The 18,868-nt window shown below is 33.9% G+C and overlaps 1 protein-coding gene across 14 annotated transcripts in view; it reads right to left on the bottom strand.

The window, feature by feature from the left end:
• TBC1D32 (TBC1 domain family member 32) overlaps positions 1 to 18,868 on the bottom strand; it is an 89,533-nt gene that overhangs the window by 8,056 nt on the left and 62,609 nt on the right. For 12 of the 14 annotated variants that reach the window (XM_048065529.2, XM_013175382.3, XM_066994357.1 and 9 more), the window contains 5 exons: positions 13,954 to 14,037; positions 4,055 to 4,124; positions 3,105 to 3,220; positions 2,039 to 2,193; positions 220 to 360 (listed from right to left, as the gene is read on the bottom strand). In XM_048065529.2, coding sequence (XP_047921486.2) covers positions 220 to 360; positions 2,039 to 2,193; positions 3,105 to 3,220; positions 4,055 to 4,124; positions 13,954 to 14,037 — 566 coding nt within the window. Of the gene's footprint in view, positions 1 to 219; positions 361 to 2,038; positions 2,194 to 3,104; positions 3,221 to 4,054; positions 4,125 to 13,953; positions 14,038 to 18,868 lie in introns of those variants that run through there. The other 2 variants (XR_007163865.2, XR_010830397.1) reach the window with 2 other exon arrangements.

Below are 18,868 nucleotides of genomic sequence, written 5' to 3'. Positions count from 1 at the left end.
CATCAGTTGCAGTATACTGTCATTACTCTACAGAAGACAGTTAATATTTACGTTAAAATGCCCTAAGTCACTATGCATTCAACAATCTCTTATGCTGTTTCAGAACCACCATGCACGTGTATAGAAAAACCATAGTAGTTCCAACTTCAACTCTGAACATCTTTGATTTTGTGGATTTAAACCAGGAAGTTGATGATACTTTGATATTTCATCAGTTACCTGGGACGGAGCAAAACCAGCCATGTGGAAGGCAGAGGAGACAAGTGGTAACTCAGCTTTCATCAACATCTCAACATAGTGTGCACTGCAGAAATAGACTGGATGGATGCCAGATTCCACTGTGGTAATAGGCAGGTGCACCTGATTAACAACAAAATTGGGGAAAATGGTTACAGATCACAGAAGTGTGTTACTTTTTTCTGAGAATAATATATAAAAATATATACACTTGTAAGGTTAAGTCATCACAATTATTTTAGAGATAGGAAATAAAATAAGCAAATATGGAAAAAGATTGCATTGACGTCTTGCAAAACATGTAGGTAAACTAAAGAAAATCCAAAGCTAGAAGCTGTTATAAAACATATATTGACTAATCCTTTGCATTAACAATCTAAGTCTTTATTGCATGTATGCTTTAATTCTCAAAGTGGGGAGGGAGAAAATGTTGCTGCATTTTAAACAAACAACAATAACAACTCATTTTTGTCGGATTTTTTTCCCTTTTACTAGTGGATAAAAAGTGGAACTTCTGCTGTATTTAAAGTTGTTTTCTACCTGCATGTTTCTTTGCAGTATGTGTGGTGAGTATGAGTGAAATTTTGTTTTGTGCTGCAAAAGGAACAGAGGTTATCATTATGGAAAGCTTTGGGTGTCGGTGTTTGGTTTCTAGGTAATGAATCTTTGACTTAGTGCTAGAAGGTTAGTGCACATCCTTTGGAATTTTCCACCTTCCTGAGGCAGTAAGCATTACAGTCTAATGGCTGGATAATTCCTCATTTATGTTTTGACGTTTTATTTTAGTTTACATTGTGGAAATTATGCAAATAGGTTAATTATTCAGTTTTCTCTTTGCTTCTTCAAGATATATTGTGAAAGAGAAATCATTTAGGTATTTAGAAGGAACATTAGTACTGCAGCAACTTTGCAATGCTGTCTAGCTCTTGTATGGAAGAAGACACTTAAATTCTCAGCACTGATGATGTTCAGCACAATTATATTCACATAATGGAGCAAAATTTAATTGTGTCAGAACAGCCTCAGGGCTGGCCTTGGCGTTGTGAGTAGAGTAATACAGTCATTGCAGGTGAAAAGACAGACCAACTCGTCTTAACAGAGGCTTGCATACAGAAGAGGCACAAAATCTAAATGGTGCATCCTATGCCCCAGAATTCTGTACTAAAGAAAAAAGTTGTTTGATAATTTGTGGTCAAAACATTCAAGACAATGTGAAAATGTATGAAGTCAAACTGAGAGATGAAAGATTTTTGTTTTACATAGATGATTCCACATGCAATCAAAGATGGAAATCATGCTGCCTATACTACAAACTTGATCAAAATACTAATAATTTCAAATTGCAAAGCATTCAGAATTTGGGCATTCAGAATTCAGTAATAATTCTTCATAATTCTTCAAATTTAATAAATACATTTTAGTGTTTTTAACCATAAAACTGAGTTTTACTGAAAATCGGATAAACTTCACATTGTAATAATACTACTACTAATAAAAGATCTTGCAACAGTATTGCAACCTTTCTACAGAATTTGATGCCACAGACAAGGTTTATTTTACTGTCAATTTTAAAACTTGGTAACATTGCCTTTACCATCAGTCCACCTGTTATTTCACTACTTTTAAACAACCATTTGAGCAAATCTGTATTTTTCTGAAAAAAAAAAAAAAATCAGGGTTATGCATTCAGTTAGAGGGCTTTAATGAAAACTTAATGCAATTTAAAAAGGGGGCAAATTGATAACATGTATTTTAACTTTCAAAATTATCTTTCAGAAAGGATCAGATTTTAAATTCTTACAGACACATGCAGTCTTGGTAGCCAGAGAAATGCGGAAACAAGAAGACGAGAAAATTGCTGAAGAAACGTTAGAGTCTTCTCCCTGTCCCCGGACATTATGAGGAACACAGAAGATGCAAACCAGTCATAGCCAGCATAGTGTCTCTGCAAGCAGTCTGCATAAAAAAGTTAAGGAACTTGGCCAAAAAACTTCTTTGCACTGCCATGCAGGAATTGCAGCCTTCCTCATTCCTCAGGTCCAAACATACAGAGTTAAGAGCTTGTTTGTTACAGATGGAACAAAGGAATATAGCTGCACAGAAAGCAGCTTTCTAGAGACACACCCGTCTCTACAACTGAATTAAGAAAAACGATTTAAGCCGTTTTCCCTGTAGTCTACTCTTTTCCAGTCCATAAGTAAATGATCCAAAACAGGAAAAAAACACCAAAACCCTAGAGAAATATGTAAATACAAAACCCTCACACCAAAACAAGTGTGTCTACAGTACAGGAACAGAGAATGGTAGGGGAAGAGGAGGAAAACAAGAGTTGTAAAGATTAAGGAAAAAAAAAAGTAAAATAAAAGCTTTCAAAAAAGAGTTAAAGTATATTCTGACTAATATACCTGAAGTATATTTTAATAGAGATACATTAAGTCTAATGTTTGAAGAAAAAAGCTTATTGGAAAGGGTTATCGTTATATTAAAAAAAATAATGTTCTATAGTACGTCTAAAAGAGTCAGAAGTCAGAACATTGGTACTGTGGGAGTACCACAAATATTTATTAATGCTCAAAGGTACATTGCTTCAGACTCTTTAGCATATACAGAGATATTGACCCTACACCAAAAAATTTTATGACAAAAATGAATGAGACACAATTTTAACAAAATATGGAACAGAATGACAAATATTTTATGGAGTGCATTGGGTGTGCATTTTAACTTAACAAAATTTCAAAGAAAGTGCTTTTTTCTTCTGCTTTCAGTATATATTACACATATAACACCACCATCAAAAACCCAAACTGAGAGCTCAAATTCCGATGGCGTTCTTAGGCAATACAACTTGCAATCAAGAAGGATACAAAGTGAGGATACCACAGTTGTCTGCTGTTGTTTCAGAAATTGCTCACAATTCATTAAGATGAAGAACAGATCATTTTCAGCATGTTCTTTTAACAAGTTCAGGTATTTTCCATATCTATCACAAGAAGTTAAAAACTGAAATTGCTTAAGTACGTTAAAAAAAAAAAAAAACTAAAAAGCAAGAACTCATACTTAATAGGTCTATAAAAGTTAAGCAGTCATAGCATTGATCATCAAAACCACAATGTTGTAGATATATAAAAAATGGTTAAATAAAAGCTATGGTTCTTCATTTGGGAATGACAGACTATTCTACTCAGTGTTACAATTTCTTACCCAAATTCCTTGTAATTCAAAGTTTTAGCAACTGTGATGGGAAGGAGCAAGAAGTCTATCTAATGATACGTGACTCATTTTCTTCATGTACATTGTTTAGAATTCCATCTAAGTATATTTTTATATGTAATTAAAGTATATTTTATATGTAACTATTGGCATCAGAATTCAAATATTAATGCTAAAGAAAACAATCTGTGGAAGTACAGCCACATTAACTTTTCTTTCATCATAGCTCTGCAAATTATGAGCAAAATAAAATGTGTTAATGGCATATAACTAAGCTTAGCTAAACAGAACCATTTAGAGAAGTAATGTGAGAAGGAAAAAACATAACTCAGGATAATGTAATTTAAGCGGTAAATCTTACTAACAAGTTACAATTAGCCTTTGCAACAATCAAGGACAATAACCTATATAATTTGTAAAGATAATTTAATTATGTACTAATACCTTTTTTATTCTGAAAGTTAGAATTCATTTTCTCAAAAGATTATCTTTAGATTTAGATGGCATAAAACACTGAGTTAATGGATTAAATATCATTAAAGTCATTCTGTGAAATAAAACAAATTCTAGAAATACACTAGGGAAATATTTTAATACCGTGTACCTGACTGTCATTTCAACACCAAGCTGCTGCACAGATGAAAGGCTTTCCTTCTTCACATCTGCATCCATGGCTAAAACAAAAGAAAAATATAATAAAGTATTATGAAAAATATGATGTAAACTGAATACTAATGTAAAGCTGCTATGTACAGATACTAATTTTGGAGATCTGTTTCATATTTAAGTGAGTTTAGCAGTATTTGCAAAGAAACATCAAGAACCTGTATTCGTCATACACTTTTATTTTTTATTTTTTTAATTAAAATCACTTTCTTTACAGGAAAATGTTCACTTTTAATATGGTTATCATTAGCTTTAAAGCATGAGAACAAACATCATCTTCAGACCCATTTCTTGGCAGAGCTTCATCCCTTCTTGCCAAGAAATCAAAGCCACGTTTTCTGGTTTACTTTCTTCCATTCCAGTGGCCTTAAAAGTCTCCAAGCTGTAAAGCCAACCTTGCTAACAAAAATTCTATTTTGATATTAATCTCACTGAACATTTTATAATTGATTGATTTTAAAATATCCTGTATTTCCATGATTCTTTCTTTCACACAGTAATATATACCACCATTCTTTTGCATTTATTTAAATGAAAAATCCAAGTTAGATAAACAAATTAATAAATCATGAATTAAAACAACCCCGTTGGTAATATATTCTCAAAATGTTAAATTTTAAATGCAAAAGATGAAGTTCTGTCTATTTTGTGTTCTCATCTCATCTGAGATAATGACACCTCAAAAAAATCACTCCAGTAATACTATGAGCTAAAAGCTGAGGGCTTAAGCCTTTAATATACTTCTTTGAGACAAAGTACTAATAAAAAAGAAAAAAAATTGAACTTAAATAAAAAAATTGTCTGTTAAAAATGTAAATATATGGCAGCAGAAGTAAAAAATATATTCATATAAGTCATAAATGTAAAAGTCTGATTATTATTAAGCAGATTGCAGATGATATGATTTTTTTCTGTATCTTTTCAGTCAGATAGAGAAATTAAATGGAAGGATTCCCTGGCTCTCCATTTAGGTAAACACTATGTTCCTGGTAAGCAAACAGGGACTAAGGTTAAGAGAGGAAATGCCTCTGGTTATGAAGTTCAAGGGGAGGGAAAGCAAGGAAGGAAGGAAGGAAGGAGGGAAGGAGGGAAGGAGGGAAGGAGGGAAGGAGGAGGGGAGGAGGGGAGGAGGGAAGGAAGGAAGGAAGGAGGGGAGGAGGGAAGGAAGGAAGGAAGGAGGGGAGGAGGGAAGGGAGGAAGGGAGGAAGAGAAAGGAAGGAAGGAAGGAAGAGAAAGAAAGGAAGGAAAGAGGGAAGGAGGGAAGGAAGGAAGGAAGGAAGAGAAAGAAAGAAAGGAAGGGAGGAAGGAAGGAGGGAAGGAAGAAAAAAAAAGTGTCCTGCTCAGATGAGCTGTAGACTGAATTTTTTTTGAATTTATTCAATAAACTGATGAGATTGAAATAGTAATCTGAAGTCAAAGCCTTTTTTTTTTTTTTTTTTTTTTTTTTTTTACCCCAGAACAGAAGTTGAAGAAAAACAGTATTTGAAAGAATACATATAAAATCACAGGGCATTTCAGTTATAAAGCCATGGAGATGCGTGAAACAGTTGCTAACTTTTTACAGCTACTATTCCAAGCTACCTGTTTTCTCAAGCTGCAAATACCATCCAAACAGTGCATTCATTTCCAGGTTCCTATTTGCAATTGTGCAGGCCAGAGCTATACTATATCATAGAAGCCATGTTGGAAGACAAGCCAGGGAGAATTTGAATGAGTTGACTATGACTAATGGTTAATTTAGTCCTGGCATGACTGTATTGAATAGCAGGAGAGAAGGAAACAGCCTAACAATCTCTACACCAAGGAAGCTCTGCTTCCTTTTCAAGGTGAGCCTCCTGTGGGTGGAAATGCTGCAGCTGGTCTCAGAGTCCAACAAGGGTGCCGTGAGAAACAGCCATATGACAGCACACCATCTGAGCCAGTTTCCATTCTGTAACAGCTTAAAGCAAGAACTGAATGCTTACTTCATACCAACATTACAAGAATACAACTGACTTCATTCGTCCCCATTGCCTTTTCTTTTCTGGTATAATAATTCTTAGTTGCTGAAAAGGATTTTCTCCTTATCAGTTTTCCCTTTGATATTTTCCCCTGTATTATGAAAGAAGATAAAATTAACATAGAGTTTGGACTGAATAATTCTATATTATATAGTACCTCATCAAGGAAAAAACTCTTGCTTTTTTACACCAGTGTATTTGATATAATCATAGCTCTATACACTACGCAGTTGAGTTACTACCAATCCACAACTCACACTACGAACACAGAAATTGTGGTTCTTTGTCAATATTTTTGATTTCCATTTTGCTTTTCCAATTAACAAAATGGGAACACTAGGCTTTAGAAAACTATAAAGCCATTTAGAATACACAAAGGACCACTTCCTAGTGATTAAAAACTGGACCTAGAAACCTTTAATGTTCCAGTAAGCTAGAGAATTATTATTAAGAATAAGTTGGGTATGAAGATATTGCATATTGCAATCCATGGATAAAAAGCTTACTAGCAAGCTTGCAGTCGTATGTTGTGACTGTACTATTATAATGATGCTTATGACTCTGTGGATTTAATACACAATTTAATATTCTACAAAACTCATTTGACAATTATTTATCAATATATCTGAAAACTGTCTTGAAAAACAGAAGGCATTGATGGAACAATTTTCTAAACAAGAATGCCATTTACCCTCAGACAAATGACAGAACACCTCTCTGAACTGTGAATTAGATAAGAACATGATACTGCACTGTGACTATTATTAAATGGAATGAACAACATGCTTTAGCACCTTCCTTTTTATTTATCTAATAAAAGAAAAATCTATGTCAAATAGGTATTTTATACTTCTTATTTTAAAAATCAAAAATATGGTAAAATGGAAATTAACCCGAATCGAAACTTGACGGATGACTTGAAAGATATTCCACATGTTCCTTTAGGATCTGTAAGGATTTACAATTAAAATAGTAACAATGGGAAGTTGACTTTGTCTCTCATTCTAAAATGCGTAAGAGTCCACAGCAGTAGGTATGGACCACTTTAAGATGTAAACAATACATTTTGTTTAGCCCTGCAACTGCTCTTAACGTTAGCAACCTACCATGCGCTCTTCTAAGAAGATAATCATAAAAAAAATATCAGTATGGCTGCTCTCAAAACTGTTTTAGAAATCCACTATTTAATACAATCTTACTAATTCAAAAGAGAAAAGGATTCCTTTGAAACACCAATGACTGCAAACTCTTAATTGCCAGTGATAACTTTAAACATGAAAATATGAACACTACATATGAAAAAATGTAAAATATTAAGTTTTTCTACAATAAGGAAGTATTTATTTTTATCATTTTGTGATCTTCCCTTGTTTCCAACCCTTCCTTGTCTTCTTGTTTCATTGCAAATTCCTTTCCTTGGTTTTCATGCTTTTCCAAAAGATTAGGAGGAGCAGGAAGAACAGGAAAAAGGGAAGACAAAGAGAAATTCTTTATGCAATCTCATTGTTTTCTTGCTTTGAGGTTATGATTGATCAGTTGTACTACCTACGGTAATGCCCATTTCAAGTGCTTCAATGCACAGCACTTTGCAAAAGTTTTGTAACATTCAGCAGCATAAAAACAGACATTCTGAAAAGCATGACTTGCAAAGGCAAGTAAATAGTACTATTAAAGTCAATCTGTAGCTGCAGATACTTCAAAGTGAGTTAAGTGGCACACACAATCCAATAGTATTCTTTCTGATCAGGCTAAACTTCAATGCATCAACTTTACGACTCATCTGAAAGGTTTTCTTACTCATTTTTCCTCTTACCACAAAGAAACTTTTATGTGGTTAAGTCAGAAGATGGGCTACATTGCATTCACAATGAAATGACTCGATGCCAAGCTGAAACAGCTTTACTGTTTATTTCATACAACTTGTATGGTCTTTGGGTAATAATTTATTCCCATTTCACAGCTGTTACCCCACAGAAACTATTGGCTTTCCTTTTGTGGTAAGTGGGAAAAATGACTAAAGCTGTACTTACAGCATTGACTTACCTTTTTTCACTTCTTGGTGTTAAGGCCAAATCTTTTTATGGCAACACAAATAATCTTCACAAAATGCTAAATTTTAACTCAGTCTATTTTCAGGTAGGAAATATTAGTTTTCTTTGTATAGATAGAAATTACATGGTTCCTTTAATCAAAGGTAAGTAATAAAACTGCAAACAGTTACTGAGTATCCCATGATGGTCAGAGGGACCTGCATAATTCTTGTAGGAGCTTCAAGAACTTTACAATACGTAGTTATTTTTCCTATCAGATCTCTAGTCTTTGGCTTTGTCCATACAAACTAGAATTGTGAAACTGACCAAATCTTTTATTTAAATAAAAATCAGCTTTCTTTTTATTTTTCTTCTTTAATATGTGTCTAAACATTGGCACTGTCAAGGTACCCAAGGAGTCAGTATAAAACACTGTGTGATACCCTTATGAAAATTATCTATTTTAAAACATTTTTTTGGAGTTGGGGAAGAGTAGAAGTCATACTTTTCTCACCATATTCTCTTCTGCCATTTTGCTACTGTTCTTTAATGAACATCAAAACGTCATCTCTTCCACAAAATCATTCATCTATAACACTTCTGACAGTCTGAATCTTGTATTCAGTGTTTGAATCATCTCTAAAAAATCCCATTTCAAAGAAATATATTATTATTGTTTTTAAACTGAGAATGAAGACAGACAATGGCTCCTCATCAAAGGTAGGTAATCTCAAGTGCAATTCCACTTTAATTACTGAAAGTATCTGCTAGGTCATCGGAAAGATTCCTTGATGTAACAGTAGAAGATCAAAATATTCCTATCTAGAACTTCTCTGAGTATTGGTCATCACAAATACTCAGGCTGTTTTTGGCAGTAACATTAAGAATAAACTACATTTTCAGTTCAGTTACATAACAACTAGCAAAGGGCAAAATGCTTTTTGCTGATAGCACCTATCTTTAAAGATGTGCATTCAACAAATGATGCAGGAGGAAGGGAAGAATGCCCCTACTTCTGCCCTTCCCTCTCAGCCCAATTTGTGATGTAGGCCTGTATTTCTGATTCATTACTCCCTCTAAGAAGCTTCCCATTGGCATTTTAAAAATTTCTGTTCATCATCCAATCTACCTGATCCTTAGAAGACTAAGCTTATTAAATGGTAGAAAGTTCCTATGAGATTTTGTTCATCTGGAGAACTGAGCCTCAACTAGAGAAGGACCAGAGCAGGATATTTCAATTTTATGGCTAAGGCCTGAATACCCGAGATTCAATTGCTTCAGCTGTTTCAGAGATAGAGGTCAGTGGAAATAGAAAACTCAACTGCAAGGTCATCTGCACCAACAGAGCTACCCAAAAGAACAGTTAACCATGAAAGGTCACAGTATTCCTGAGTTTGGGAAGTTTGCAACACGTGGTGGAGACCATGACATGAATTGCCAAGGTTGGAAGGGACCTCTGACGATATCTAGTTCAACCCCCAGTGCTGAGCAGAATCACCTAGAGCACATTGTGCAGGATGGCATCCAGGCGGGTTTTCAATATCTCCAGAGAAGGAGACTCCACAGCCTTTCTGGGCAACCTGCACCAGTGCTCTGTTACCCTCACAGTAAAGAAAAAGATAACTCTGCAAGTGTAGTTCTTTGAGAAATAAGCTTGCTGGAACCTTGAGAAAACTAATACATTTACACAAAACGTTTCTGTTTCAATGAATTGGAATTTGCTGATAACAGGAAGATGAAGTAGCTATTTTAGTAACTTCAATGCATAGCGCCAGTTTTTCTGCTATAGCAAATTTGAATTCCTTGCCTCCTGCATCCTATTGCCATCCTATTGCCTCTGACAGCTAGGCATCGAGGATTGGCTTTCAACAATCATGTCTTTTTGAGAAGACAAATAAAAGCAAACTGTAAAGTATTAATCTTGGAAAAGGGGATGGACAGAGTTCATTAACATTTAACATATGTACTGTATATTATTTTCCTCATCTGAATCCACATCACAGCAGTATCGTTGTTAGGAAAAAGTACACTTCAAGTAAGATTTGTATTTCTGTTTATAATTAAGCACTGCAAATACATAGTGGTTTATCAGTTATTTTTTCTTATCCCTTATCTTCAAAATGATAACAACCCAAACTAATTTGATTTTTCCATATTTGCAGATTTTATAATAGACTGAAATCCTGAGGGATTCCACAGCAGATGGATGACTGTGTTATTCTAATTACAACTACCTACGGGTTTAGAAAGCTGTCATTTTTTTAAGAGAATCTATTTCTCATTTCAAGGAACATGATAAACATTGAATATCTATGCACTATACTGGATCCAGTTTCATGAAAATTGTGGCGTCTCTTCATTAAAACTAAACATTGGTTAGAAACTGTTTCCCCAAATCCCAATTTATTGAAGAGAGTGAATGGGGGACACATGCAATTGCAAAGTGCATTTTTGGCTTACTTAGATATTGAGCTAGGAAGATGCATCTGGAATACAGTTTAATAACAACTCATTAGCTCTATGTAATTCAAAACAATATCTCTACTGTAACAACAGTTTTAGGTTTTAGCTCAGATAACACTTAGGCATATGTATAAAGATACTGCAAAATAACATGACATTCAAGAATGTATTGTTCTCCTTTGAGAAATTCCAACCCTTCATATATTTTAGCACAAAATCCTGGGAAATATATAGAAAACTGATTGATCATTATTCAATCAGTGAGAGAATTTAAAAAGTACTTTTAAGTAAATAAAGTGTGATAAAGATTTTAGGGTGTTCTGTTTCTCCCTTATGTGCAAATACTGGAAGCGTAATACAGAATAAGGGTCTCTCAGCATATTCCCTGTCTTCATAGGAATGCCACACTGTATATTTTATTGGGTAAAAAAGAGTGAAATGAGTGTAAATTTAGCTACACAACTGATTCATACTGTCAAGCCTTTTTACTGTACCAGAGTGCTGTATAACCCTAGATTCAATTTTGGAACCAAATTTTTGTTTCACCTTCTTGCCAATCAGCATGAGTTTATTGGTCTTAGCTGGTTTTACTGGATGATACTCATTGCTACACCTGTCTGAAAAATGTGTTATGAAATTTTATTAACTGACTTCCTGTAAAACATAAAATAAACCTTTGATGAATCACGCTGTTTGACTGAGCAACACACTTTCCTGGACTGGAGAACTCTTTACAAAAAGAGTGTGTGATAATGGCATTGCTGACCGGGAGGGAAAACATTAAGAGAATACCTGCCCTTTGCCTACAGTTCACATCAGTGTCTTATCTCCAGACTACTGACAATCCTTCAGAAGCTGTCTCACTATCCCATTTCTAACCTTGTAATTATTAAGACAGGGAATATCAAAACATTTGTGAAAGAAAATTGTTCATCAGCCAACCTGATGTGTTTTTGTTTTTGTTTTTTTTTATTTTGAAGGAGAAAGTGCCATCTTTAATTTCTGATCTTAAATGTATTTACTCTAGCTTCAAACTCCTGTTATTTTATTTTGGGTCACGTTAGGATTTAATTTAGCATTTAGCAGTTCTGAAGGAATAAGTTCCTCATAATCAGAGCAAATTAGTATATTTTAGATAGAATGAGATATCTGATAACACCAGTCATTTTAAATTATTTGGGAGATACAACTATCTTCCTGTAGAAAAGAAGGAGGACTTTGCATATTGCTGAATTCTTAGGTTCACTTTTTTTCTCTTTGCAACTAAAGCAGTGAGGTCATAATGCATCATGGAACTTCAATTTGAGAACTGTATATATAAACTTCTTTCCAGAATTCATGTCCAATACTGCCGGTATAATTATGCATGAAAAAGTGATTCATAAAATACAGAAAGGAATGTTATACAGACTTGACTGGTTTTCTGAAAAATAAAAAAAAAGAATTTTTAAAAATGGGTTGGTTTGTTGAAAATCTGTCCAGCCCAAGATTTTTAAGAGCTTTTAATTTGTTATATTTGTTTTGTCTTTGTATCTATCTTTTAAGGACAGATAATCACAAGGTATAATTTCATGTATGTGATTGTCATAGGATTTTCAATCTTGGTTTCCTTCAAGTTGGCATTAAATTTTAGATGAACAATATGTTATTGTTGACAGCTCCATCTGATCAATGATTCATGTTGAAATCATAGGATAATGAAGTAGAAGATGCAGGTTCAACCTTCCTGAACTTGTTTTAAATACTCACTTTGAACAACAGGTGGACAAGAGTGGATTGAAAACGAGGTACTCCACTTCTAAGTGCAGAGGGTAGAGACTACTGTGTCCCCTCATTAGAGTTTTTCCACATTAGATGGGAACACTTAACTGTTATGATTAAGAAACAGCAGGAATGCTCTACATTGCTGGGCAAGATACCCGCTTGGAAGTTGCACAGTTCCTCCTTCAGTTAAGTTTTTGCCTTATTCAAATCAAACAGACAACCTCTAACAGGAAAAACTGTTATAGTCTGTAGGCTGTACTATCCTCTAAAGAACCAAGAGATAGGCAGCCCCCTAGGCAGGAAAAGAAACTGCACCTGAGCCTTCAATATCATTGGAGATTGTACAATACCTTAAACTTTGACCTAAAAAGAAAAATGTACAGAGAGAAGCAAGTTGGGAAGTCTAGGTGTCAAATCTTTTAAGTCGTGAAGATGTTATGCTTTTAACAGAGTAGCTGAAATCATGATTTGAATTGAGACAGATATATGCAAATAGCAAGTTTTACGAGTCAATGAAAAGATTTTTGTTGCTCATTATGCCTCTTGGGAAGTCAAAAAGTAAGTAATAAACTGATGCAGGACAATAGGGTTCAGAAGAATCTTTCAGTGAAAGTTTTTGAGAACTGATCTTTTAAGGAGGAATAAAAAATTGACAGAACTGGCACTTAGCACCTCTCTTCCTTACGCAAAGAGAAAGATTCTCAAATAAAATAGAGTATTCTGTTAAAGTATTCAGAAGATAGATGGCTAAATGGCAAAGCCACTACATAAAAGAAAGAGATCTAAATTACTAAAGGGGTTTTATGCTTTGAAATTTCAAAGGCAAGTCTGAAGTCTCCATAGACATTATATTTTCATCCTATGGATGTGAGAACAAAACAGAAGTATAAATAATAGGTCCTCCCCAAAGAAGGTTTGGTTCTCTAGTACTCCAAATGAGTAAACCTAGGAAAGAAGTTTTTACAGATATTAAAGAATGAAACTGCATTTTCCAGCAGATATTAACAATGCTTTTGTATCTTCTGATTTTATAAGTATTTCAAAATATTAAAACATATTACTTTACATTCAGAATAAATTAACTTTATCATTCCTCCTTTGTTCCTGGCTGTAAGCATGACATCTGTATGAAACTAACACTCAGATTGCTCTGCCAACAATAACAATTCTACTAATGCAATATAAATGACATACTTAGGGGGTTGATTACATAATAAAGGGCTTTCAAAAGGTAAACCAGATTGCTCAAGCTTGCTTAAATATTTATGCCACCAGGTCTGCAAATCATCCTGAAATAGGTTTCAACAAATACTTTGAATGACACCCTTGCCTTGCCTGTTCTGCATCTCCTTTCCACTGCACACTAGAAATGTGAAAATATCATTAATAATTGTCTGTACTGCTTCCTCAAGTACATCATCTTTTGCTCCAAACTGAGGTACTTCCCATCAGTTAAGTAATGAATTTCTGAGTTGTTAAGGAAAATTTTCAACAATCTCCAAACCACTACAGAAATATTTAACAGAAAAGTAATTTGAATATGAAGAGGCTTCACAGCAATAAATTATTAGGAAACTGACCTTTATAGTTTTCCATGCTGAAATAACAATCCGATCGGCTTTCAGAAAGATGTGACACGAACTTTTCAATTAATTCTGCCAAAACTGCAAAAAGAATAAAAATATTTAAATGTTAAAGGCAATGAACAAAGTGGGGAACTCTATTGCCTAACAAGATGACAATACATAACTAAAGCTATTTGAATTTCTGCATGTTTATTCATGTTTTTATGGGGGAACAATTCAAAGCATACTTAGTGCTTTTGCATTCCTACCACCATTCCTAGCTTAAATTAGATTTTAAATAGCTTTATTGAGAATATATTCAGTGTAAGCTAAAAGAGAATTCCCTATTATCTTTGTATCCTCCATGGATTACTTCAGAATTTGCTACATTATTTCAATATAAAATGAAAATTAACTATAATTAAACTACAATATTTTATCTTTTTTCTGTTTATGTAGACCAAAAAAAAAAAAAAAAGAAAAGAAAAGAAAGCAAAAATATACCCCAAAACAATGCCAACAAAAGTGAATAATGTTTTAAGGGCTGTTTCCAACATGACCTATGACACCACAAGATAAAAACTATACACTTAATTATAAAAGCTATACATTGAAAGTTAAGTGACTAGAGTATTTCTATTTGGAAAATCTGTAATATAAGATGATGGCTGGAATGTTCTTATTCAGTTCTTTCTGTGGAATTTTGAGTCCGCACATACTGCACAGACAAGCCCAATGCTGAAATCTGGTCACCACATAAGAAATTACATCTCTCTTAACAGAATGTTAGCCAGGAAGTTAGTGACAACTTTCAATGACATAAAAAAAAAAAAAAAAAAAGTTTCCAATTCTTCAATTCTGCAAGTTTGACACTCCTGCAATTGAACATACTAGCCTACAGAGTTAACCCTACAGAGTTAAACTAAAGGATACAAGGAAGTCTTTATACATACTGCATGGAGGATACCCATATTGAGATTAGCCATATTAAGAACTTGATATAGCAACGATGAACATTTTTGATACGTAAATGCTACTGTTATAAGCTGGTTTTAAAGAATAGTGATATAACTTTTTGCAAAAGCAAAGGGAGTGTTCTTACAGAGTAAAAAGAGTTGGGATTTCCCGTTTTAAGTCTGCACATTACAATTTCCTTGACATCACCTCAAATGCAACTCAACATCATTGAAGCTTCAGCCTCTAGCCCCATAAAACTCCATGCATGCACAGGTCTTGTCATTTTTAAGCTGAATAATTCCGATAAAACATTTTAGCATGTAGCTGTATGAACAGTCATAGCATCACACGCGAAGCATAACAATCTGTGGTGGAGATGGCAATGGAGAAAAGCAGAAAACTCTTGAACTAGCCTTGCTGGTAGGAAAACTGACAGAGTGCAAGCTTGCAGTGCATGAGGAGAAGGAGAAAAACAGAACCTCCATGCACAGTCCGATGCTTGTTACGCCAGAAAAATAATGAAGAAAAGAATCTCAAAGACAATAATTAACTCTTATTCCAACCATTTGGAAGCTAACAACCATTTTTTAAGCTAATATACTGACATTAAATCGTGTGTGTTTTTTGTTTGTTTGTTTGTTTTTAATGATTAACTGTATAAAACATTTATGGAAATTTATCTAGAACTAATCCAGAAAAAGTTTTTTAAAGGCTGAGTTTGGGTATTCCCCTATATGGGAAAAAGAAGTTTCACTACAACAGCTAAACACAGATTTACAGTTAGAGTAACCAGGCCCAACAGTAAAAAAAAATAATTTTGCATTGCAAAGGATTAGCAAATCAAAATGAAAAATATTACACATATAATTTATATTGTTATGCATTTTTATGAAAAGAACTATTTGAGTCATACCTTTACGAAACCACATAGGGCTAGCAAAAAAATATTTTGTAGAAGAGCAATGATTTATTTATTTTGTGAGAGTAAATAATCTCACATCTTCACTAATAGGCTTAGTGAAATTTGGTCCACAAACAATGTAACAAATATTTGCATAAGTAAAGCAAGAAAGAAATAGCAAAGAGGACCTATGTTAAAAGAATAAAGTATTGCATAATTCAATGTAAGTCAAGTCAGAACACTGTGTTTTTCTTCCCGTTTTTGTTGGAAGCCATCCACACGCTTGACCTAACAGTCAAATATTTCAGTTCAGTGCTTGAGTTAATAGGAGAAGTGACAGCTCAACAACTACTAAGCAATTTTTTGAAACTCAAGCACAAAATTGATTTCCACCATTTGAAAGTATTTATCTAAGTGCCTATCAGGATCTTTGAAAAGCTTTTAATCAAGTTTGAGAGAAGAAAAGATGCATAAGAGTTTATCAAAACAAATTTGGTTAATATGGAAATAGAGGGTTTTCACAGGACATTTTCTCTTCCACTAGAATGTTCATGTGAAATGACAAGTAGTTATTTTAATTTTTATCTTTTAATACTAAATCGTTTAGCTGCCATGTAGACATAATCAGGGAACCTTTACAAAGATGGAGACTGGCTCAATGATTTTTCATTTAATTGGAAAAGGAGCCAACTGAAATTTAGAAAAGTTCATTGTACAACACAGTCAGTATTGTTACAATAGCCCACATCTCATGCAGAGATTATGTCCATATACAAAAATTAGTGTCAAGGCCTACCAATTTGTTGACAATGTTACAATGTTGACGATGTTGACAATGTGACAAAATTACCTCATATAAGTTGAATCCATGCATCCAAAATAAAGAGAATTGTAGCTTGGGAGTGTGTAATCATATATAAAATAAATGGAAGAACTTTAAAATCTACTAAACTATTTCAGTATGCCATAAAACAGTTGTATTCCTACAGGATGTTTGTTTTGGTTTTGTTTGTTTGTTGTTTTTTTTTTTTTGTTATTTTTTCTTGAAGAATTAATGTACAAAAGGAAGGTAATTCAAATTGTTTCTAAACTGCATAAGAACACTGATTTAAAAAATTATGATTCCAACTGTTTTATTAGGTGACAACCAGAAGAGGTTATTTAATTACTTCTCTGAGGGGTTTAAGCCATAAAGGTCAAAAACCGTAGCACATATTAGAAAATTTTTGATCCTCTAATGTAACTAGTATTAGCGGATCATATTCTATACCAATTCACAGATACTTCAAAGGAATTTAGAAGAAAAAGAACTCTCTTAAGAGTCAACAGTAGTCCTTCTTGATTTGTGTTAAAGGTTAAACTTTCAAGAATGAAAACCTTGGACAGTTGACTTCTTTATAAGTAGCATCAGAAATTTTCAGCTCCATCAACCATAGATCAGTCCAATAAATCTATGAAAAACACAGTCAGCAACTCCATTCCTAAAAGCAACAACAAGGAGGACTTTTCTGAATTCCCAAGACAATGGAGAGACTTCAGTTATTGTACACTGAAATGGCAAAAGCACAAGTTGCATTTTGTTTGAATAGAAGAAAACGAGGCAATAAAAATTCTGACTGTCTCCATTAGAGATGATGGTTGCATATCTTTTATCAATATACTTGTATCTTCTTTATCAACAGAAAAACAAGACTATCAAATCCTACACTCATCAAACGGTATAATCTTTACACACAAGCATGAACGTTCACATGCATTTACAACACTTACTGTATATTCCTTTGGATGTTTTCAGACTGTTTTGGGGGCAGAAGTTTAGATCCACTATTGTTCTTCCTGTGTGACATGGAATACCTACTGTTTCACTCTAATTCTAAAGCAAGCCCCCTTGAAAAATCAAGTAAAATCAAGTAAAGACATAAAAAGGTAAAAATCTTTTTTTGTATTATTCCAAACCCCTCTGCTGCAAATCCAGTATTTTGAAATTGGTCATACAGAAAATGAGAGCAGACCACAGACAGAATCAAGATCTGACTGCATGATCTTTGAGGCAGTAGATTTGGTCCATATTTTAGACTAATCTCAGCTTAGAGAATCTAGGTTCTTCTTATAACAATAGGCTCCTCTGGAGATCAATTCAGAAGGGAAATCTAATGCACTTACTCTGATTTGTCTTTTTGAAATCATAGCCTAGAAAATTTTCTGTCACACACTTAAAAAGAGAATCTATGGAATATTACTCTGCAGACTAAAGTTAGTTCAGTCTTCTTCAGTAGGACCAACTGAAGGCTGAAATTTAAACAATTTTCAACCCCCAAAAGTAGCAACATGTTCTAATAATGGTAGAAACGTAATATTTCATTGTCTTTGAATCCACAAGACCCTCTTCATCAAAAAAAGTCTGTAACTATTATCTTCACTTCTACAGTAGAGTGCTGACAACTGAAATACTCTCTTTGCTGAGATTCAGATAGCTGTCAAGTGTGTCTTGATATAAGCTACATTTTCAACCCTTGATTGGGTTATTTTGAAAATAACCAAGTCTATTGTCTTCTGATCCTGAAGAGAAAAAAATAGTCATACCTACTGAAAATATTCATCTTTTTCACTGTCCATCGCATGGAGTAAGATCTGATGTTACTTTCAACTTTTTGCAGTGATTGCTAAAGGCTGTAGCATACAAACACCACAAACAATGACTTTTCATGGATTCCAAAACAGTGTTGATTGTAACGATTCTATTGTCATTAAACACTCAACTCATTGTAAGAGATAAAGAAAAATCCTGTGTTTTCCAGTAAGATTTCAGATGCAATTTCAAGAGCTTCTGATTATATTTTTTGTATCTTTGAAGCCAATCAATGGTTGCTCAGACTAAAAGAATAACTGCCTGAAGATGAAAATTGCTCCAAAAAAGAAATAGGCTTCCCACATGTATTTTTTGTTTGTTTGTTCACTTTTTAAGAGAGAACATTTTGGAGGTAGATGGATAGGTCCTAAAGAATACTCCTGATCTAAGTCCAGATTCCTGAGGGAATCATGCCATGGTAACTGAATGCCCCTCAAGGATCA

Source organism: Anser cygnoides, chromosome 3, assembly GCF_040182565.1.
Source record: "Anser cygnoides isolate HZ-2024a breed goose chromosome 3, Taihu_goose_T2T_genome, whole genome shotgun sequence".
NCBI lineage: Eukaryota > Metazoa > Chordata > Aves > Anseriformes > Anatidae > Anser > Anser cygnoides.
This window is presented reverse-complemented; position numbering and strand designations above follow the sequence as displayed.